The sequence below is a fragment of the Schistocerca gregaria genome, chromosome 5 (assembly GCF_023897955.1).
Source record: "Schistocerca gregaria isolate iqSchGreg1 chromosome 5, iqSchGreg1.2, whole genome shotgun sequence".
NCBI lineage: Eukaryota > Metazoa > Arthropoda > Insecta > Orthoptera > Acrididae > Schistocerca > Schistocerca gregaria.
In genome coordinates, this window is record NC_064924.1 from 527,211,965 (window position 1) to 527,236,383 (window position 24,419).

The 24,419-nt window shown below is 37.2% G+C and overlaps 1 protein-coding gene across 7 annotated transcripts in view; it reads right to left on the reverse strand.

Annotated features, from left to right (window-relative positions):
* LOC126272819 (uncharacterized) overlaps window positions 1-24,419 on the reverse strand; it is a 468,602-nt gene that overhangs the window by 57,221 nt on the left and 386,962 nt on the right. For 5 of the 7 annotated variants that reach the window (XM_049976008.1, XM_049976010.1, XM_049976011.1 and 2 more), the window contains exons 7-15: window positions 20,537-20,779; window positions 13,622-14,091; window positions 8,340-8,457; window positions 8,200-8,241; window positions 7,005-7,433; window positions 3,356-3,476; window positions 1,723-1,832; window positions 1,013-1,216; window positions 712-929 (exon numbers count right to left, since the gene is read on the reverse strand). In XM_049976008.1, coding sequence (XP_049831965.1) covers window positions 712-929; window positions 1,013-1,216; window positions 1,723-1,832; window positions 3,356-3,476; window positions 7,005-7,433; window positions 8,200-8,241; window positions 8,340-8,457; window positions 13,622-14,091; window positions 20,537-20,779 — 1,955 coding nt within the window. The remainder of the gene's footprint in view (window positions 1-711; window positions 930-1,012; window positions 1,217-1,722; window positions 1,833-3,355; window positions 3,477-7,004; window positions 7,434-8,199; window positions 8,242-8,339; window positions 8,458-13,621; window positions 14,092-20,536; window positions 20,780-24,419) is intronic. The other 2 variants (XM_049976014.1, XM_049976015.1) reach the window with 1 other exon arrangement.

Consider the following 24,419-nt stretch of genomic DNA (forward strand, 5'->3'; position numbering starts at 1 on the left):
GTGCAGTTGGAGTGATATGAGACACCTGATATGTCTAGATATGACTCTGATAGGTGACATGTACATAAGCATTCCATCTGATCACCTGCATCCATTCATGTCCATTGTGCATTCCGAAAGACTTGGTCAATTCCAACAGGACAATGCGATACAAGGTTGGATTACAGGAAGATATTAAAGTAGTTCAGAAGTGGGCCGCTAACTCGTTATGAACAGGTTCAATAAACACGCAATTATTATGGCGATGCTCTGGGAACTGAAATGGGAATCACTGGAGGCAAGGCAATGTTGTTTCCAAGGAACACTGTTGAGAAAATTCCAAAAACCACCATTTGAAGCTGACTGCATAACAATCTACTACCACCAATGTACATTTCACATAAAGACGTCAAAGTTCATTTTACCTGGCATAAATGAATCACGCTGACTACTTCATTATGGTAGCAGATGAATGTCATTATTCACAATGAAAATCTCAAAAAAACTATAGTAACTCCTAGTGCGGAGTTTCAAACGAAAGGCTACATGTTATGAGATCCCATTTACAGCAGTATGCAGTAGACATATTACAATGACGACTTTAACTAACATTTTAACTGCTCTCTACGACTTTATATCTGAGCCAATAATCAGGAGGGAAACTTATGACATGAACATCTCACTACAACAGATATTTGGCAGGTGTTGTACTTTATACTTGTATTTATTTACCATTCTTGTATCATTTGAGAAGCCAATTCCTGTCCATGTGTCAGTGTGCTTTGTATGTATTGTAAATCGAAGCTCATCCTTTTTGTTGTGATGTTCCCACCGGGCATAATACTCGCACTGGCCCTTCTCAGGATCACATCCACGAGGAGTTCGCCAGTGACCACCACAGATGCTGGCATCAGTAGTGGCTGCAGTTTTCTGCTCACGCTCTGCTTCTTCTGTAGAAAAAGTTGGCAAACAAAATACTGAGGTATTACATACTTTGCTTAGCATGAGATTAACTTGTTGGTGATAGTATTACCATAGAAGTTGAGTGTCGTTTGTCCTCTTTGTGAGCCATGACCGTGATACTTCAACTCATCCTGACGATAAAAGTCTTTCACTGACGCTTTATCCTTCTCTAATCCTGATTTGGGATTGTGTATGTATCTGTTTGGCTCTTGTCCTTTAGCCCAGATAACATGCATTAAGTCCTCCTCAATTGTGTGATCAGTAGGCTCCACAGCTGTGTAAAAGATTGTACATTTAATAAAATAGTACATCTAGAAACAATTACTTTTGTCTAAAACAGTACCTTATTAATAACATTTTTAATTAAAGCCACATATGTATGTTTTCATCATAGTATAATAAACAAAATAACTGAAACACTATTACTGTGTTTTTCACTTTTCACCTTTCCATTACTTGGGCCTATATGTGATACAGCCAATGGCATTTACTGTTTTGGACATTTTATTTCTGTATAACATAATTATCAGATGCAGTTCTACAACTATTTACCAAAACTCCTCACTACTATCCTCCTCACATTCCTGATGAAGGATATCAGAATCTGACATTTATTATAAACCACTAGTTTTGACCTTTTAAAAATATTGTTGCATTTGATTTACTTTATATATTAATTATCTCTCAGTCTTGGCGATGATTTAATAGATGACCACTTTCCCAAGATAGCAGCTCATCTTCTGACTGATTAGTTGCTCTATAGTTAAATGATTTAAATACCTTTCAGTTTCTTCCTAAACAATATTGTTGTAACTCCATCTTTTTCAAAACCCATTGCTGCAGTCAAATCGTCATTTCCTCCCCAGAACTTATCAACTTTTGGAGTGGACCTGGAAGATACAATCATCTTTTACATTGTAGTACATAAATCACACACAGAAAATTCAAATATAGAGCTATTACACGTCCGTGGCTTGCCGGGTGTCCATAATTACTGAAGTGATGATTGCTATGCAACAACCTTTGTGGGAAAGACACCAAACCTCATTTTTGTGCAAGCATCATAGTTTGAATGTTATACGAGAAACAGGAGATATAGTAAATGGACATTCCTTTTATAGGTCCTCATACTTGCATCGTGTCATTCGCACACTATTTACATATTCCACAGTGCATTCTATCTTATTACTCTAAGATGCAAACATTACTAAATTAAAAAACCCTACTTTAGAGTTTTTGTCATTTATGTTATAAATACAAGAAATATTAGAAGGAACTAGGTGATCTGACCCAGCACACAAGAATTGTGTGTTCTTTCTATTTATTTAGGCAATGTGTCAAATTTAATTCATGAACATTTGGGTGTTTCAGACAATTTAAAACTCTAAGCAACAGCTATCCTAAAAAAAACAATCATTACTATGTGCCAGTTAAAGGCTGCAGTCCTTTGTGTTTTATAGTTAAATTGATTTTTGTAAAATCATGTAGTAAAAAAAAACTATATTTCATCCCATCAATATAAAAAATGGAATCAGAGAATTACACTGAAGAGCTGTATCACAGGAATAAAATTAAACTCAGAATGGGGTACATAAAATATGGAGCCCCATGATTACCCTCATATTCTTAATCTACATTAATAAAGCTTTCTGTTGACACAAAAATATTAATGAAAGATGTGAACTAAACTGTACCATACACAACCATGATGATAACTGAACAGACCTGAACTTCAGAGCAAACACCAAAACAAAGAATAAGAATCATATTATACAATTTTTAAAAAGTGAGTGTGATGTGCTGTTAATACAAATTAACATTACAGATATTCTGTTAATTATGCATTGAGTTTTTCTTTTTACATTTAACATAACCATAAATGGATAGCTTTCATTAGCAGATTCACTGTAAATTTGCTGTTTTCCAATTTCTTTCAGTATCCCATTCAGCTGCTGCTTTCCATTACTCTGTATAGCAATAGCACAAGAGTAAGTTTATGAAACTTGTGGGGAGTGAGGTGACTATTTAAACATGACAATTTACTTTAATTAGAACATTAAAATTAGCAAGTAAAATAAGAATCCAGAGATAAGTCAATATAAGCGAGGAGTGACTAATAAGGAATACTTTTAATCTATATTTCAGTTTTAGTAGATTTACTGCCTTTTGCCTACAAGTCACTTTAACTTCACATCTTTCTGTTTTAGTTTTGAAGAACAGTACATGATATTTGCAATAACACATCTGCCATGCATTGCTCAGTAATAAATAGAGAAGTTATCTCAGGAGCTACAAATACAGTCCAAGATAAATGTTATTTTTGCGTTTTAAAAATAATCTGCTAGGAGCAATGAATTATGAGTAAAAGAATTTTACAGATTCTATGATGCACCATGAAATATCATACACATACCTGTCTCGTGTGTAGTAGTCCATTATACGATGTCTACTTCCCCGAGCAGAGCCAATCACAATGTCAGTGCAATCCATGGCATTAAAGTCATGACGAGGAGCATAGGTATGAAGTGCTCCACCTATAACGGAGAAACCTGTTCAGATAATTATGTCATTTCAGATTAAGATCTTCAAGTTCAAAGTTTACTTGATTAATGTGCTACATATAATTAGTTTCTTTTAATTTTGCTCCCATTAGTTCAACTGCACAAAAAAATCTCTGACCTCAAAGCTTACATTGTAGCAAAAAATTAAAAGACAGAAGATTTCAGCAAAAATATTTTTAAATGTAAATAGTATGTGCTGTGGAGGTTTTAAACCTCACTGACAAACACAAGTGGAAATTTAAGAGAACAAAGTAAGGTGAACTCTTATGCGTTTAGAGTAAAGAAGAGTAATATATGTTTCATATCCATGCCCTTTAACACATTTATGTAAGAAATGTTGAGTGTAAAAACACTGATTGGTGATGTAGAGTGATTCTTCTGCAATTTAGAAGAATTTCTGGATGAACTATCGACAAACAAAAAACAGGTTATAATAATAGTAGATGTGAACATTGACTATTTAAGCTATAACGTAAATTACTTCGGTATTCTGACTTTTATATTGCTATAACAATATCAATACAAATTCCTTACCAACCAAGAAAAACTTGACTCACATTTTGCTCTGTCCATGATGTTATGAAGTTAAATAGGGAAGACATAGTGGTAAAAACCACTAAAATCTCTCTCTCTCTCTCTCTCTCTCTCTCTCTCTCTCTCTCTCTCTCTCTCTCTCTGGCCATAAAACTCTATCCATAGAGATTAACACTCACCACAAAATAATTCTGTTCTGCACAGTGACTTATTCTCTTATAAAAAAATGACCATGACAAACTTAAGGAGAACCTTTCACAGAGAAAGTGGCAGAAGATATACAAAACTGATGATATTAATGAAAAGTGGGGCCATTTCTATGAAACATACAACCACATTTTCAGTGGGCATGTCCAGTAGTAAAAAAAATTAAGGAAATCAGATTACACAAAGAATCCTAAAATTCCTGCCAAAACTGACAAATTAAAGGAAAATATGGACAACTCATGTGTGCTGTTCAGAGATACACATTTGCAATACTTCCTAACAAAGTACAAAAGCAGCAAAAATATGAACAGGAAGTCCCTGAAAACTGTAAATACAAACTATTAGCTGAAAAGAGAAGTGAATTCAGTACTGTCAGTAAGACAATCTTGACTGTAGTGAGAATGTGAAAGCAAAGAGTATTCAGGCTGCAGTAACAAAGCACTAAAAGAAAAATGGAGTGTTGGTGAGGGAGCCCATGACAGTATTTGAGGCTTTCATAAAACATTTCAGTAATGCATGAATAGAAGAAACTGATGAACCAACATTACAATTAAACTCAGTTAAAATGAGTAATTCATTGTACCTAACAAGTATGACAGAATATGAAGTCATGAAAATAATCTCAAAACTCAAAATAAAAACATCCACTCACTGGGATGCCATATCATCTACACCACTTAAAGAACACAAAAATGAATTAATAAAAGCAATAACACATTTAATAAACAGTTCAACTGCCCAAGGGCCTTTTAAAATTTACTGAGATGTGGTCAGTGAATAAAAAGGGAGCAACCACTGAGGTAAAGAATCGAAGGCCAATTTCATTGACTTCAACACTTGGTACATCACTTGAAAGAGTGGAATCTTTCTCCTGTAAATAAAACCTATTAAACAACTTGCAGCACAAATTCTGAAAAGGAAGGTCCACAATAACAGCAGAATAAATTTTTTTCCACACACTGCTAAACAGACTACATAAAGGAAAAAAAGCCATTGGAACATTTTTAGATTTTTCTAAGGTCTTTGATTCTGGGAATCATGCAGTAATATTATCCCAGTTACGAACTTGTGGTATCAGAGGACCAGCACAAACGATTTTAAGTTCTTATCTCTGAAACAGAAGACAGTGTACAGAACTATATTATAAGAATGAAAGTAAGCTGTTAACAGTAAAATCAGCATACAAAACTCTCAGCTGTGGAGTCCCCAGGAGAAGTATTCGTAGCCATTTTTGTTTCTTGTATGTATTAATAACTGATGGTTAGCTGTGGTTCTAGCGAGCAGTTAGCATTCCAAAGCAATGGAGACAACTTTGAACTAAATGTCATACTGAATCCCAGTCTACAGTTGAAACATCTGAGAAACTAAGTTTTTAGGCATTGTGATTGATGAACATCCTCTATGGACATAGCATATTAGCCACATCTGTAAAAAGGTTACCTGCAATATTTACTCACTATAATAGCTCTAAAATATACCTCCTCCTGGTCTTAAACAAGTACGTTTTTTAATCCTTATTTGCAATATGGTGCTGAAATTTGGTGTGGCACATCCACAGCCTAAGTGGATAGCATATTCAGGCTTCAAAAGAGAGCAGTTAGGATAGCTGCTTATATAAGCAGGTGGCAGTTCTGTAGTGACTACTTCAAAAATTATAATTAACTGACTGTGTGTTCACTGGATGTTCTTAACACTGTAATGTTTACAAAAGAGAATGATGAAATAAGTGTAATGAGCAGAAGCATTCATAATTACAATGCATGAACTAGTTGTGATTATCATAGGACACTGAATAATAAACAAGCTACAGATCACAGTCCACTTGGAGCTATAAGACAGTTTTATAGTAGATTGCTAAATAATATAAAGTAACTCCACGGTGATCTTTTTAAGGGCAGGTTGAAATAGTTGTTAACTAAAATATGTTTATACTTACTCAAGGATTTATGATCTGCATTATTTATAGTTCTGCTTTTATGTACTGCAATATATTATAGGTTTTATATAACAGTATACAATGTGCAATGTGGTGTGTGTATCCATTATACATTTGGCAAGATATCATTGTAAATGCACGTACAAAAAATAATCATGTCTAAGACTATTAAGTTATTATTGACACAGATTATTATCAGAACCACAACATGTACACCCAAAAAATTAATTTCAAGAATAACTGCCATACATCATCTGTCTGATGTATATTGATACAAACTATTCGTACATATAACTTTAATGTATTTTCACTTCAAATAAATGCCTTACTTAGCTTCATTTAACAATATCTGTGATACAAGCTGCACATTATCATCCTGCATAACCCTGTACATGCTTGGCATATGTGTACAAGATGTTTCACTAAGTGACAGATACAGATAGTGTGTATTATTTGATAATTAAATATAAAGTACATAGGAGTAAAATTTGTCAGGAGTGTTTTTGCTTATTCTTTGTTTTAACACATATATCAAAATGTTCTGTTATTACCTCCAAACAAATATTTATTGTCACTATGGCATAAGAATCAGTCTTATATTCTGATGTGTACAAATGTCAAGAGATCCCAAGACCAGAAGATTTCGTGCAATATGCACTTTCTATTACCAAGGTGAATATTTTAACATGCTGAATTACAAGTAAATGTTTTAACAGTTGTATGCTGTATACAATAAGGCTGCCTTCAAGGAGGAAAACTCAAAGCAGTTGTTTTTAAGTTAGAGTTTTCTACTTTAAGTTAGAGTTTACTACATAATCTATTACCTTGAGGCTGTAGCACAGCCTGTGCAGAAAAAGGCTTCCCACTGCTTGTAGGCACAAGCTTGGGCTTTGCTTTGGATCCAGTCCCAGATGATGGCTCAGGCTCTGAAGCTGGCTCGGGTTCAGATTTGGGTTCTGGTTCAGAACTGGGTTCAGGTTCAGAACTGGGTTCAGGTTCAGATTTAGGTTCTGGTTCAGAGCTAGGTTCTGGTTCAGAGTTAGGTTCTGGTTCAGAGTTAGGTTCTGGCTCAGAACCAGGTTCAGGCTCAGATTTGGGTTCTGGTTCAGAACTAGGTTCAGGATGGGCTGAAGCATTTAATCCAAGCTTTGGTCTAAGCAGGAAAGCAGGCTTTGTAGCTTGAATAGGACCTTGTGATGTTCCTGGCCTTGATTCTTGAGAGGCAGACTGTTGTCCTTGCACAGAAGTCTTGCCTAATGAAAGAGAAATTGTGCAGTGCAGAGATATACAGAAAACACCAACCACCTTTAGCCCTTACAGTACAAGCTTGAAAGCAGTGTTTTATGGTTCAAGATCAACAACAAAATACTACAGGAACAGAAGATCTATCAGTAGAATAACATACAATATTTACATATTTGACTGTGTATAACTGGTTGACAGATTCTATTTCTGTATCACAGGAAAGTCACAGCAAGATTTTTAAATACCGAAGTTTTGCTTAGAAAAATTAATTACAATTGCACACATATGGCAGGTTTTAAGAGTAATTCACGAATTTTGGTCAGACAAAGTTTAAATTTAATGTTACGATTATTGCAATAAAAGACATATGAAAAAAATCAAAGTGCTTAAAAAATAAGTTTTCAAAAGAGAGCAATGTGCCATAGTTTCCATAAAATGTTTTAATAAACTATGAACGTAGGGTGCTGAGACCACATAATCAAAACAATGTTCAGTCACATAAAATAAGGGAGAAATTCCAAAAGCTAACAGGAATCTGAACTTTTAGTGTATTTTTTGTGTTCCCTACCTTAACTTTGCTGCTCTGAAGAAATCCAAGACCAGAGCTATTTTATATATTATTTTGCAGCAAATTTAGATCAGTAATATCATACACCAATAGATTACAGACATAAGTTGAAATTAACACACAGAAAATGGCCTTTATTTCTTTGCTGCAGAAATTTATCCTGAAATGGAAAATTATTACACTGTAGAGAGGATTGTGCATTTTACCTGGAGACTGTTCCACATTTGGTGTTTCTCTCTTCCGGCGACCTGAAAATGAAGGAAAAAATAAACATACAAAAACATTTAATAATTCTTGCATATTCTATTTAAGGGATTTAATTAATAGTGATTACTGTATCATGTACCTCTTTTGGCACTGACTCGATAAGATACACTTGTCTTCTGGACGGATATTCCTTGGTCACTTGGGACAGTACTTGATTCAGGAATTTCTTCCAGTTTTGTTTCTCTTGATGACACTACCTAAAGAAAAGCAATTAGAACAAAAAGTAGTTATGAATTCCTTAATAATATAATTGTTTACATTACTTGTGAATGAAAAGTAACCAAACATAAACAAATGTGGTATATCTGTGAGTGTCATGCTGAATTTAAATTGCCATATGCACTCATAAATATTATGGCTTGATTGAAATTTATTTTTAGAATAGTTAACTGAACACAGCATCCAATAATATTTTATTTAGACTTTAATATCCTTAATGCTGTTCCACAGTTACTGTTGCTTTGCAGTTAATTTGTGTGTTTTAAGATTCTCCCTTCCCTTCAACACTAAGGCTTTTACTCTTTTCATTTCCTGTACCTTCCTTAACCTCCTAAAGAACTCGTTTTAAAAATTCTGAAAGCTCTGGATTCAAATGTATTTTTAAATCAGCACATATTGTCAGGTAATTTTACTTCTTACAGTTGAAATGCATCTCTACACCACATTCCCAATAAACTATTTTTAATGTTAACTGACTGAAACATATGAATTCAGTTAAGAAATGAAGGAGCTGTTAAATCACTAAGAGGCAGAAAGACTGACCATCATTTACCTTCAATAGACACAACTCCCAGTACAGCTGATAGAAACACTTAAATTGGTTAATAATACTCCTAATTTTTGCAACAATTCATTACCACTCCTGGCATGAAAGAGAGAAGGTTGGAAAGTGGCAGAGGGTAGGTCACTCACACTCTAGATTGAGAAAGATGCACCTGTAATGAGGAGGGAGACAAAGATGTAGGAAAGGGCATACCCTGTGTCTTCTGAAAGAAGACTGACATCAGCATCCTTTATCTGAATAAAGGCTCCAGTGTTGTGATATCTGACCATGACAGAATGCACCCAGTGGGACTTTGTCTGCTCTTACCCACTGTAACAAGCAAAAGCATGTCACAATGACCCAACTCTTTCCATCCAGACAGAGAAACAAAGGCTGTTAAGAACTCTAGGGCCTTCATGGTGGCTCACAGCCACCTTCCTGACAGATGCACCTCCATTTTCTACCAGAAACACAACCTCCCTAGTAATATCGTTGTAGCAGTAGTCTTCAAACCTCCAACCAAACACCTCTAGCTGAACAGAAAGTGTCTCCCACAATACATAAAAGACACCAACCCCTTCCTAGAACATCTCAAATCCATTCTCACTCCTTTGAAAACTTCTATCTCAGCACCAATGTGATCTTCCTTTACACCTACATCCCACATCAACATGACCTCTTAAGTCATTAGCACTTTTGTTTATTGTCACAATAGGAAATTTCATCCTTACCAACATCTGCTTCACCTGTGAGGACCAGACAAACAAAACAAAAATGGGGGAGGGGATTAATTATGTATCCTTGTGTTCTGAGCTCATAGTGAAAAGTAACACTTTTGTGCCTCAAACCACATTAACTTCTTTGCCCGAAGTAAATTCACCTGACCCTTCTCCAAAAACAGAGATACTTTCATGGTTGTTGACCTCAACATCACTGAGGATAAAATTCGAATATAAGTCCACATCAAACCAACCAGAAAGAACAGTATCTCCACTTCAACAGCTGCCATCACTTCCATGCCAACATTTCCTTTCCTACAGTCTAAGTATTTATGGTAAATTTATCTGATCTAACAATAGATTCTTCAATGCTTAGTCATCTCTCAATCAGTCTCCTTCTCCATCTCTCCCCCAATATTGCTCCTCTTTCAAAAGTGTCATAAGCATCCTACTCATCATGCAGTACCATCTAGGCTTTTTAATGCCCCAATACATCACTCTTTCTGAAATTGACCATGGAAATGAGATGGTCTCTTCCAGATATGCTTCCCACACCATCCACTGTTTGCTGGCAGTCACTCTCCTAATTTGCACAACACACTTGTCAAACTATGTCCCAACAGTCTTTACCTACAACAGTTCCCATTGTAGCATTTGCTTTACAGACCCACCCACAAGCACTCAACATGAGAAACTCAAGTTGTATACCAATTGCTAGATGAATGAATATCCAACAAGCTAGCTATCCTTCCATACATACATACAAACATCTCCTCTCTCTTTTCCTCTTTCTCCTTTTTTCTGTTATTTAACTGCATTATTCCACTTTTTTATTCTCACTTCCCTCTTTTACTTCTCACTCTGTTTCTTCTATCATCTTTGAAAGGAAGATAGTACATTGGTATGTAGTGTGCTACCTTCAACCAATTACATTCCCTTACACTTGTCCCATCATCTGCCTTTCTAAAAATAAAAAATAAATAAAAACAAAAAAAAGAAGTAGGTTCCTCTCCATATGAGGCCATGCTCCTGCCCGACTTTCTCAACCTTCCACTACACCCCGCCTTTCACTCTGAAGAAGGAAGATGTTCCTTACTAGTTTAAAAGGGACAGTGTACATTTCACAAAGCACAAAAGGCTAACTTAAATAATTTCCCACACAATCATGATTATATTGTGAAGACTGAAACATGTAGAGCATTTAATAAGTTAATGGCAGGTGTTGGAAACTTGTCAGTCACACCCCTCAAAGGTGCAGTCCATTATGGATTAAATTAAAAAATCTTGCCTTCTCAGAATGGTAAAATTTAATGTGATTCTAAATAAAAAGTTTCGATTCAGTCCTTACATTTAATGTCTGGTGAATTTCATAATCTCAGAGATACATTCTATCAGCAAGCAAAGAAGTTCCTGAACATCCTTACAGTTCATTAAGTAATAATAGTGTTGTCACAATGAAAGCAATAGTAAAAGAAGATTAGAGTTTTACATGGAGGAAAACACAGGAATCTCTAAACACTCAACCAGCTGCAATACTGATTGCATTGAAAAATCACCTGATACCTGTGAATATAAACAGTGACAAGACTGCATCAGTGTGCACCAAGTGAGGTGGTACAGTAGTTAAATTGCTAGAATTACCTTCAGGTAAAGGGGGCTGAAAATCCCCAGCCAGTCATTCTTCCCTAAATCATTAACAGAGAATGCTGTAATTGTTATTTTAAAAAGGGAACACATGATTACCTTCCAAACTTCTGTCTAACCCAAGCTTAGGTTTCATCTCTAATGAACTAATTAATGAAGGTATTACACCCTAATCTTCCTTTTTCTTGTTACATCTGTTCTTATATTAATAAAAGAAAAACAGTCCCATTACATGCTACTGGCGTATAAGACAGATCAAATTTAAGGGCATTTCATTGACATTTTTTTTTAAATCTGTATATACCGCTATAGTCAAGAAAAGCAATTGATAAAATAATGTGTTCAGTCTCTCTCTTCATCTTGTTAAGTGCACCTTTCTTTTGAAGTAAAATTTTCTGTGACGGTGTATCTAGTGACCTTGTATATTATCTCAATAATTGAGTATTTCACAAAGAGAGAAATTTTTAAGTCTGCCTGCACCAGTTTTTTATACATTTTTGCCATAGGCCCAGGTAGGGCATTCACTGCTTGATGTTATATGATGACAATACAACAGTATGAATTTTACATTTTGTGAAAAAATCAAACTTTGAACATACTCTGTCATGACTATTTCCAGTCTAGATGCTGTATGACTTTGAACTGTTTGCAAAAGTCAAGTGAAGTTCTAGGGATGTCAGTCTGAAAAACCAGAAAGTGCCCTTGCAACTCCACCTTAAGACATAAAGAAGAGAAAAGCACACACTAAAATAGTTAATGGCTAAATTTGAAGACTAAAATTTACTGATACACAGAGAAATAAGTTTGAAAAATTCTAGATCTTTACATAAAAGGCTGAGCATTTGTCAACCAAAATAAAATTAATTACAATACATTGTATTATCTATCTTTTTTTTTTCACATGACACACTGAAAGCAGTCAGGCAGATGTAGTATTTCTCAATTTCTGAAAAGCTCTTGGCTTATTATTGTACCTACTCTTATAATCAAAAGTGCAATGTATGGGTAAAGAGCAAAATTTTTAACTGGATTGACGATTTTTTGAAAGGAAGTATGCAGCATGTTATCTTGGATAGCAAGTAATCAACAGATGTAGAAGTAACTTCAAGTGTGCCCAAGGGAACTATATTGCGATCCTTGCTGTTCATATTTTGCGTAAGTTACCCTGTGAACAATACTTCTAGTAACCTCAGACTTTCCACAGGTGATGCAATTATCTATTATACAGTACTGTCCAATAGAAATAGCACAAATATCTAGTCAGATCTTGATAAGATTTCAAATTGGTGGAAAGACTGGCAACTTGCTTTAAATGTTCAAAAATGTAAAATTGTGTGCACCATAAAAAAAAATGTGTAGTATCCTACAACCTTAATATCTTATGTGTCACAGTTGGAATTGGTCAACTCATACAAATACCTGGCTGTAACAGTTTGTAGGGACATGAAATGGAGCTAAGACATAGTCTCAGTCGTACGTAAAGAAGATAGTGGACTGCGGCTCAGCTGTAGAATACTAGGGAAATGCAATCAGTCTACAAAGGCAGCTGCAAACAAAGCACTCATGCAACCCATCCTACAACATTGCTCAAGTGTGTGGGACGCATACCAAACAGGGCTAACAGGGGATACTGAATGGTACGAAAAAGGATAGCACAAATGGTCAGAGGTTTGTTTGAACTGTGAGAGAGTGTCACTAAGATGTCGAAAGAACTGAGCTGGTGGAAGATTGAACACTGATGCTAACCATCCTGAGAAGGGCAACTTATAAAGTTTCTATAATCAACTTTAAGTGGCAACTCTAGGAATATACGAGTATTACAACCCCCAATATATTGCTCACGTAGAGATGGCAAAGACAAGGTTAGACTAATTAAAGTAAGCACTGAGGCATTTAAGCAATAATTCTTCCTGTGATAAATACATGAGTAGGACAGGAGATAGCACGATCTGTCATGCACTTCACAGAAGCTTTGCAGAGTATAGCTTAGGACGTAGCTCTAATATTTTAAAAAAAATGTATTTAATACAATTATTTCACACAAATTACTGATTTCTGTAATGCTGTACTATTATATTAAAGGCCACACACACACACAAACCATTAACTTCTCTAGCATGCCAACAAGATTCTATATAACAGTTCAATTTTTTTGTCAAACTGTACCTCATGTATTCAATGTGTTTTGGCTACTGTATTTTCTAGTAATGACTAAAATTTTCAAATAACACTCACTTTACTGGTAACATTTCTGGACGGTTGCTGAGTTGTACTTGTCTGTGACACATCAGAAAGATTGGATGCACTGCTTTGTGCTGGCTTAGCAGTAGGCTTTAGTTCACTACTGGGTTCTGGTTCACTGCTTGGTCCAGGTTCACTGCTTGGTTCCGGTTCACTGCTTGGTTCCGGTTCACTGCTGGGTTCAGGTGCACTGCTGGGTTCAGGCGCACTGCTGGGCTCTGGTTCACTGCTGGGCTCTGGTTCACTGCTGGGCTCTGGTTCACTGCTTGGTGCTGGTTCACTGGTTGGTTCCGGAGCTGCTGTAGTGTTTGATTTTCTGAGACCAGGAGGTTTTGTGTTTGCTAACTTTGGTTTCCGAAGAAATAATGTAGGCTTTGTGCTCGATGCCGAAGGTTCTGGTTCACTTGTTGGTTCTGGCTCAGTGGATGGTTCTGGCTCACTGCTAGGTTCTGGTTCTGGTTCAGCTGTTTACACACAAAATAAGCCTGAGATAGGTAGTAGATGGCAGATAAATAAACACTCATCATTCATCACATTGCTAAATAGAACAGTGCCTCACACAGTTCCTGAAAAGTATTGTTATAACCAATTCCCATGTATTATATACTTGGACATATAAAAAATCTAATCACCAAATGGTGACAGGAGAAAACCTACATAAAAGATATGGAAATGTGCAAGTTTTCATAGCCAATGGCTTGTTCTTCTGGTAGAAGTGTTGAAGGGAAAGGAACAGGGATGAAGAAAAGGACTGGTGAGATTCAGGAAATGGGAGAGTTATTATTTATTTATTTATTTATTTTATTCATCATCCAAAAGGTAACACATGTGATATAGAATTTGTTATTAGAATGTTTACATGTAACACATGATAACATAATAAACAGGCAAAGCAAATTACATACCCATAATACATAAACAGAGAACAAACACAAAGTACACAAAAAAATGCATATTAATGATAAATATATGTAGGTTATTAAGTGGGTCAGGGGAGACTTGCCAGATAAGATGAGTAGCTGTCTTTTCTGTACCTCTCCCCATTTCCTAAACCTTGCTAGTCCTTTTCCTACCTCCCTCTTTTTTTCCATGCAACTCTTCTGGCACAAGAAGGAGCCAGTAACTCCAAAAACTTGCACAGTTTGAGAACATTTATATTTGTTTTCTCCTGCTGCTGCTTGGTGACAAAATTTTTTATCAATCCAATTATACTATATTTTCAAACATTGATTATTTTGTTGACATATCAATTTCTGCATACTACTTCTGTCTGTGGCAATTTTAGACAAATCATACCAGTCCTCACCATTCAAATGACAACAAATATCTGCTTTCACTGATAACTACACTGGCAGACAATCAAGGGAAGCAGTCAGGCAAAGAACCTTTGAAAATTAACCAACTCATTTCTGTTATGGAAGTCATTAAATGCAAGTTATAAACAAAAACAATCTGTTCATCTGAAGCTCAAGCTTTTAACATCACCTGATGTGAATAAATCCTCTTTTCTATCTTTAAGAAGGAACCTGTGGTTCTAATAGCTGTGTGTAATCCTATGATTTTATTTATTTTTGTGTGTGCCTATAAGCTGCACAAAAAATTGCATTCCTGACTTTGCTGACTGATCAGCCCATATGCCACTCTGTGAAAGTAAAGATTGGGCCTGAAATACAACAGTAATTTGTTATTCCAAACCTGGAAAAATGTAGATGCCAGAAAGGGTAGAAAGAAACAGCAGAATAATGAAACTGATTAGTACAAACTGTACAAAGTAAGTTCCACAATATGAAGTAGCTGGAGGGCAAGGGGCAACCTGTTTCTGTGCACATTTACACCAGTTCATGCACAAAGTACAGCAAATACCTAGAGCTGCCCCTGTCACAGTTTACTGTAATTGTTTATTAATTAGAATCAAGAGATTGGTGCATAGATTAAGTTTTATAACACAATGTCTCCAGCCCTTGAAGTCCATACATTAACTTCGATGATCCAAGCCGTTACTTGCTTAGGCTGACCTTCTCCTAGACAATGAAGATAATATTGCTGTGAAGTGCACACTAGTGAAAAAGACTGATATGTGTCACACCACCAGGCAGAGAAACTTTTAAATCCATCTGCATCTGTATTACTGCATCAGAAGCTGAAGTAAGCAACCACTTTTTATTTGTATAACACTTCTTGACAAAGCAGTATATAGTGCACTTTGTTTCTTAATGCAAAGTATTCTCAAATAAATGTGGAAGAGGCAGATTTCATTGTGTGAATATAAGTGTTACAGTTAACAAACTATGGCTTTATTCCTGCAGTCCCACAACCATATCATGGTAAAAAAAAGAAGTCAATCGTAAAATATTAGAGGTCCATTGGACCATTCTGAAAATACTTTACCTGCAGAACACAACAGAGGCTGCTTCCTTCATTGTATATTATGTGCCAAAGCATATCAGCTCAGTTCCCAGATAATTAACTCAAGATTGAGATTCAGCTGTATAACACCACTCCAAATAACAATAAAAAGGTAGTTACATTATTTAGCTGCAGTAGGGTTCAATAATTTTGAGAACATCTCTTGCCTTCCTGATGTTGCCCGCATTAGGCTTTTCCTTGTGCTCAAAAGTGAAGGTTGACAATTTTTAAGTACTCTGCAGGAGAGATAATGGATAAATGTACCAAGATGCACAAAGATACTTAGAAAAAAATGTCTTTCTGCTAAGCACTGCTCACACTGAGATGGACTGATGCCAGGGTGGATGACAAACTACTGGTGCTGCCACCATCAACTGATGTTCACCATAGAAGCAAGCGTGCTTCCCAGAGTTACTGAAGAATGCTGAAGTAAGATCAGTACACAAAAAAGGTCCAAAAGAAGAAACTGGAAATTACAGACCTGTTTCTATCCTGTCATTTTTCTCTAAGTTATTTGAAAAGTTTGCTGCAACACAGATACTAAATTTTGTCTCAGAATTTAATATCACTGATAAAAATCAATTTGGTTTCCAAAAAGGAAAAAGTACCTCATACACAATAAACACGTTTGTTGAAAGAATTAGCTCCTCATTGGATAACATCAGCAAAGTTGCAGGTATCTTCTGTGACCTAAGCAAAGCATTCGATTCAGTGAATCACTCCTTCTTGTTGTATAAATTAGATATGGGATCAGCGGGAGTGCCCTCCAGTGGCTGACCTCATATTTGACAAACAGGGAGCAAAGAGTTATAATAACATCTAACTCTGCAAATTACTCATATCTCACTAGGTGTTCCCCAGGGCTTGGTTTTGGGACCAATTCTCTTCCTGTTTTATATAAATGATTTATACCCTTGAACATCAGTGTGAAGTCAGTCCTATTTGCAGATCACACTTCAGTGCTGACTGAAAAAAATAATTTGCAGAAATTTCTGACTGTGTTGCAAACACTTTGGATTCTCTGGAAGCCTGGTTTCAATCAAATGGTCTGAAACTAAACATTACAAAAATGCAACTCTCACAATTCAAAACAAAACAATCTAATCTAAGTGAGACCAGCAAGCACAGTGAAATTCTTAGGACTAAACTTGGACGAAAACTTAAGCTGGCAGGCACAATCAGAATATTTAGTTAACAAACTAAATAGCTTTTCTTTTGCAATAGGAATGTTACATGATGTAATAGACAAGGACAGCTGAAAAATTGTGTACCATAGTTACTTCGAATGTGTCATCAGATATGGCATAGTATTTTGGGGTAATTCAAGTTATATGGTATGGATATTAAAACTTCAAAAAAGAATCATTAGGAAGATGTGTACTGCACATCCAAGAACCTCATGTCATTCATTGTTTAAAAAACTAAATCTATTATCTGTCCCATCACTATGCATTTTTGAAATTCTAATTTTCCTGTACAATAAAGTTGAACTTTGCAAATAATTTCGCTTCAAACACGCTTACGCAACTAGGCAAAAACAAAATTTTATGCTTCCTCCATACCAATTAAAGCTATTTCTATGACTCCTCAATATATGATCATGAAAATATACAATAAATTAAAGGGCTGTGATATTCTGGGAATGGAAAATGGTCATGTAAAGAAAAAATTACGTGAACTGTTAGTGGAAAAATGTTGTTATTCAGTGGATGAGTTTATGAATGATGAGGTGATAATTTAAGCAGGGCAATTAACATATCCATAAAAAAAGTGTTGTATAGCTAAAAAATTGTTTGATAACTATATTTGTTATTATTTTTAAGTCTGTAAACTAAATCCCTAAAATTATATATTGATATGTCTCCAGTACAACAGATCACAAGATCTGAATATTGTATGTTATGATATGAAATTAATCAGATCAAATCAAATCAAAAGCAGCATTGTATCTACATCACGGGGAACCAAACGCTGGTGATGGACCAACTGTCACTCTCTGGATGAACGTACTGCCCTCCTTGCCAGCCTTTGCACTGCCCACCATTGATCAGCTGTATTATTTGGATTTAGCTTCAAACTCGCTCTCTTGGCTTCTCTCTTGGACAGTGGCCACTTGCGTATTAATGAAACTTGCATTTCTCAGCATTTAGATTAGATTGTAACTCAACGGACTGGCCACTAGCATGTGATGATTTGGTTCAAAATGTAATTCTAAATACCATGTACTAATCCTTGTGAGTAACTGTTGTTCATAAAATAAAGTGTGGGTCAGAATTAACACACAATTGGTGATTAAGGCTATCATTTGGAATTATTAATAATACAAAATACAGTGTCAAGGCCAAGATGGACCTGTATTTCTTGAAATTTGTGAGAAATTAGGGAGAAAAAAGAAATGATATTGTGGTGTTGATGGCCAAGAGTCCCCATCTGGGGAAGTTCGGCTGCCGAATTGCAAGTCTTATTTCAGGCGATACAACATTGGGCGACTTGCATGTCAGTGATGATTGAAGAGGACAAACACAGCACCCAGTGCACAAGTGGAGAAAATCTCCAACCCAATCAGGAACTGAACCCAAGCCCATTGCATGGGAGGCAAACGCCGTAACCACACTGCTAAGCAGGTGGACAGAAAATAGAAAAATAGTAGAAGCAGTATCAGCAGAAAATTGCCCTGCTACAGTAACTGATGCAAGAAGACGTGACCAACAGTAGTTGATACTTCTCTAAGATAGACACAGCTGACACATATTTGCAGCTACAGTCAGATGAGCAGTCACAGAGAATTATGGTAAAAATACACTGTTTGGTATGTATTGCTGTAAACACTTCTCCTTCAGCTATACCAGTATAACTGGATCTTTCCACTGGTACATAGAATAGATGATACAGGACATCCCCAGTACATCAGTTTCCTGGCGGACATTATCATCACAAAACCCACGAGAGCAACACACTGAGAATATACGAAAGTTGTTTCAGATGCTGCATAATAATAGCTTAAAATGTTAAATGATCAAATGAAGTTTTGTCCAACCCAGTGATGAATATTTAGACCACATTTCAGGAAAGGTGGTCCAAAACTCACAAGACAGAATACTGTATGCCATTGATCACTTCCCAGTTCTCACAACATCAGGAAGCAGAATCCTTACTATGAAAAATTATCCCTTAACTCAATTACGGAAAAAAAGTTTCCATGTATTTTTGGAATCACCAACTCTAAAAAGACATTCCAAACATTAAAATCATGTAAAACTTGGACCTTGTCTAATCACTTACATGCCAGGCAAGAGCTTAGTACTCAGAACACTTGCGCCACAACAGGAATAGTTTCCATGCTGCCCCAGAAATACCTTCATGTCCAGCCGGCACCACCAGTGCCTCCACATCAAAGATGTCACTTATGTCCTTGGCACAATGATCCACTGCCACCCACCAGCAAGAGGAAATGGGGACAAGAGCCTACTGAATTTGCCCCTCACCATGGGGTGTGACACCAATTTTGAAGATTCAAGGCTAAACCAGCATTGTACCACAGTGACAGCAGTACCCAGCTATCACCATTTCGGAATCATCGGTGCGGATTTTGTATCCTCACCCAATGTCAAGATGGGCTAAGACAGTGAAGCAATCAATATGCTAACAGAAACTGGATCAAACTATCACCAACAGAGCCACCAGTGGTGTATCGTATGGAACCAAGCATTGGTAACATGCCAGGCTTAAATGGGCTGTACAACACTCCAGAATGAGGTTGGAGATGGGTAGCTAGCGGCTCAGTGTGAAATAATAAGTTTGGTGGTTAGGAATGTGGAGAGGGAGGGATGGCAAGTGCACAGGCTAGACATGTGACACATTGGTATTGGAGCTGATGAAGTGTGGCAAACGATGAAGATGATGTGAAGGCACAGATTTAGAAAGGGGTGACAGGGCCGAGGACAGGGATACCAACACTTTCCCTTTCCTTTGTCCTATCAGCCCCTTCTAACCAACACTTCCCCTTCATCTTCATCAAGTGCCACACCTCAGCAGCTCCAGTATGTATGTACCTCTCACACCTCCCTCTCCACATTCCTAGTCACCAAACTTACTGCTTCCCTCTGTGCCACTAGCTACCCCTCACCAACCATTCTCTCTGTCTCCCACCTCTCCTCCCTTTACCCACCGTACTCTAGTCCTCTCTCTCTCTCTCTCTCTCTCTCTCTCTCTCTCTCTCTCTCTCTGTGTGTGTGTGTGTGTGTGTGTGTGTGTGTGTGTGTGTGAGTGTGTGTGTGTACTCTAGTTCGCCAAACGATTTATTCCAAAAGCTAGCAAGTTCCTGTTTTGTGTGTGCCTGTTGACGAATCACCACTTCCATTATTTGGTAAGTGTTCTCCTACATTATCAACTCCAGTAACAGACAAATGCAGTTATGTTTGAAAACGTAAATTTATATCTTGTATTTATGGATACCATGCACAACAGAGCTTATAGTAATGTGTACAGGATCTGATAACCCACCTGCAGGTGTTGTGACTGGTGGTGTCACAATGACAGTGTCCTTAATTTCTGGGAAGTTGCGGCATGTTGCAGTTAGAGAGCGAGGTCTCCAACCCAGTCCCACCCAACTGGTACCGTTGACAACCAAAACAGCTTCCAGTTCCTTCTGTTCCTTAAATATTCTCCAGTAGAGAGTAACATCAACACTCATATTTCGCTGGGTGTACTGTGAAAAATCTATTTCTGTAGTCCGCACAGGTGATCCTGAACAATTAAAAAAATTATTGTTAGAAGCACAGAGCAATGATAAATTCATGCACACATCAAAAAGAGTTTTGCGTCACTTCAGTTTTGTGGACTCCAGAACCTGTACAGAAAATTGGAATAGAGATCAACATGAGCATCATTTCCGCCCTTTTTATTACTCAAGAAAACCACACATAGCATGTTGTACCATCATACAGTGAGACATTTAGAGGTGGTGGTCCAGATTGCTATACACACCAGTACCTCTGATACGCAGAAGCACGTCCTCTTGCATTGATGCATGCCTGTATTCGTCCTGGCATTCTATCCACAAGTTCATCAAGGCACTGTTGGTCCAGATTGTCCCACTCCTCAACAGTGATTCGGCATAAATCCCTGAGAGTCGTTGGTGGGTCACATTGTCCATGTTCTTGTTGATGTTGTGGCCTTCACCCCTGAGACTAGTTTGATGCAGCTCTCCATGCTACTCTATCCTGTGCAAGCTTCTTCATCTCCCAGTACCTACTGCAACCTATGTCCTTCTGAACCTGTTTAATGTATTCATCTCTTGGTCTCCCTCTACGATTTTTACCCTCCACGCTTCCCTCCAATACTAAATTGGTGATCCCTTGATGCCTCAGAACATGTCCTACCAACCGATCCCTTCTTCTAGTCAAGCTGTGCCACAAACGTCTCTTCTCCCCAATTCTATTCAATACCTCCTCATTAGTTATATGATCTACCCATCTAATCTTCAGCATTCTTCTGTAGCACCACATTTTGAAAGCTTCTATTCTCTTATTGTCCAAACTAGTTATTGTCCATGTTTCACTTCCATACATGGCTATGCTCCATACAAATACTTTCAGAAATGCCTTCCTGACACTTAAATCTATATTCGATGTTAACAAATTTCTCTTCTTCAGAAATGCTTTCCTTGCCATTGCCAGTCTACATTTTATATCCTCTCTACTTCCTAAATACCAAAACTCCTTTACTACTTTAAGTGTCTCATTTCCTAATGGAATTCCCTCAGCATCACCCAACTTCATTTGACTACATTCCATTATCCTACATTGTCCATAAACAGCCCTTTTCAATCCATCCCAGGCATATTCAGTAGGGTTCATGTCTGGAGAACATGCTGGACACTCTAGTCGAGCGGTGTCATTATCCTGAAGGAAGTCATTCACAAGATGTGCACTATGGGGGTGCGAATTGTCATACACAAAGACGAATGCCTCTAAAATATGCTGCTGATATGGTTGGACTATCGTTCAGAGGATGACATTCATATACCATATAGCCATTATGGCACCTTCCATGACCACCAGCGGCGTATGTTGGCCTCACATAATGCCACCCCAAAACAACATGGAACCTCCACTTTGCTCCACTCACTGGACTGTGAATCTAAGGCGTTCAGCCTGACCAGGTTGCCTCCAAACATGTCTCTGACGATTGTCTGGTTGAAAGTATACGCGACACTCATCAGTGAAGAGAATGCGATGTCAATCATGAGCGGTCCATTTGGCATGTAGCTGGCCCATCCGTACCACGCTGAAATGGTGTCAAGGTTGCAAAAATAGACCTCGCCATGGATGATGGGAGTGAAGCTGTACATCATGCAGCCTATTGTGCACAGTTTGAGTCGTAACATGACATCCTGTGGTTGCACAAAAAGCATTATTCAACATGGTGGCATTGATTTCAGGGTTCCTCAGAGCCATAATCCATAGACAGCAGTCATTCATTGCAGTAGTAGCCCTTGGGCAGACTGAGTGAGGCATGTCATCAACAGTTCTTGTCTCTATGTATCTCCTCTATAGCCAAACAACATCGCTTTGGTTCACTCCGAGACTCCTGGACACTTCTCTTATTGAGAGCCCTTCGTGGCACAAAGTAACAATACAGACGAGATCAAACCGTAACATTTACCGTCTAGGCATGGTTGAACTACAGACAACACGAGCAGTGGACCTCCTTCCTGTTGGAAAGACTGGAGCTGATCGCCTGTAGGACCCCCTCCGTCTAATAGGCACTGCTCATGCATGGTTGTTTACATCTTTGGGCGGGTTTAGTAACATCTCTGAACAGCCAAAGGAACTGTGTCTGTGATACAACATCCACAGTCAATGCCTATCATCAGGAGTTCTGGAAACTGGGGTGATGCAAAACTTTTTTTTAATGTATGTATTATAATTAGAAGTGGAAGAACTTTTCTGTAGAAATTTGGTGGTATACACCCTATTATTTTTGCACAGAAACTACAGAAATTACATTTCAGACATCAAAAAATCATACAGTATTACCAGTATTTATTATGAGATGTTAGTGGATTTTTTTTTTTTTCTTTTTGGGTAGGGTGCACAGCTATGTTACTGCAAATTTTTTATGGGCGACATCTATTGCTCTAGTAGCATTATTATACGAGGGTCAGTCAAAAAGTAATGCCTCCTATTTTTTTTCTACATTTAATTGTCAGGAAATTTAAATGCAATTACATAGGTTGAAAACCACAACATTGAGGATCATTTTGTCATTTTTCAATGTAATCTCCGCCCATCTCTACAGTTTTGGTCCATCTTTGAACAAGGGCATGTATCCCAGCACGGTAAAAATCACAGCTCTGCTTCCTAAGCCATTGACGCACGGATGTTTTGACGGCCTCCTCATCTTCAAAATGAATCCCACGATGAGCTTCTTCATCTGCAGTCACCCGATGGTCACCACGAATGATGTCATCAACTTGCTGAATGTTTTGTGGAGTCACTGCACTCACCGGCCTGCCGCTCCGCTTTTCGTCAGTCAACGGTGTTTGCCCTTCAGCTTCCTTACAACGACGAACCCATCGTCTAACAGTGCTGACATCCACTGTAACAACACCATACACCTTCTTCAGTCTTTCATGAATGCGTATGGGCGTTTCACCTTCTGCATTCAAGAATTCAATCACACAACGCTGTCTCAAACGAACATCCATGTCGGCCATCTTACAAACTTCTGATGTGCTGCCACCTGTTGACACAGAAAGTTACTACTGCAGTGGATTGCAGAAGAAGGTTTGAGGAATGGCGCCAAATTCAAATTTTTCACTTAACTTAATTTTTTTAAGTAGAAAAAAAATGGGAGGCATTACTTTTTGACCGACCCTCGTAATTTTCAACATTTTTGAAGGCACCTGCAAGTTCCGGTTATGGATTAGTAGTGCTAATGTGTTGATAATACCAGAAACATTTTGCAAGCTGTAAACAAATATATTTCTGATGTACATAAGATACTAACACAGCAGAAATATTACAGGGAGAATTTATCTTGTCATATTGCAAAAAATGCTCTACTATGTCTCTAAGCTCAATGTTTTCAGTAAATAGTATTGTACTTAACAAAAATTCCAAAAAATTAATTTACTTTCATAAAGGTAAAATGTTAAATTTTTCACAACATAGACCTAAATTTAAATTTACACTGGCACTCAAAATATGTACTTGACGTAACATAATAAATACAAAACATACAAGGTACACTATCATGAAATGTTTTTTAATCACTCGATGAGCTGGAGCATGGAAAATAGTATTACTTTTTTAACACTCTTGATGCTCTGACGAATGTTAACCTGTATTCACAATTTATATGTGAATACCATGTTTCCCTG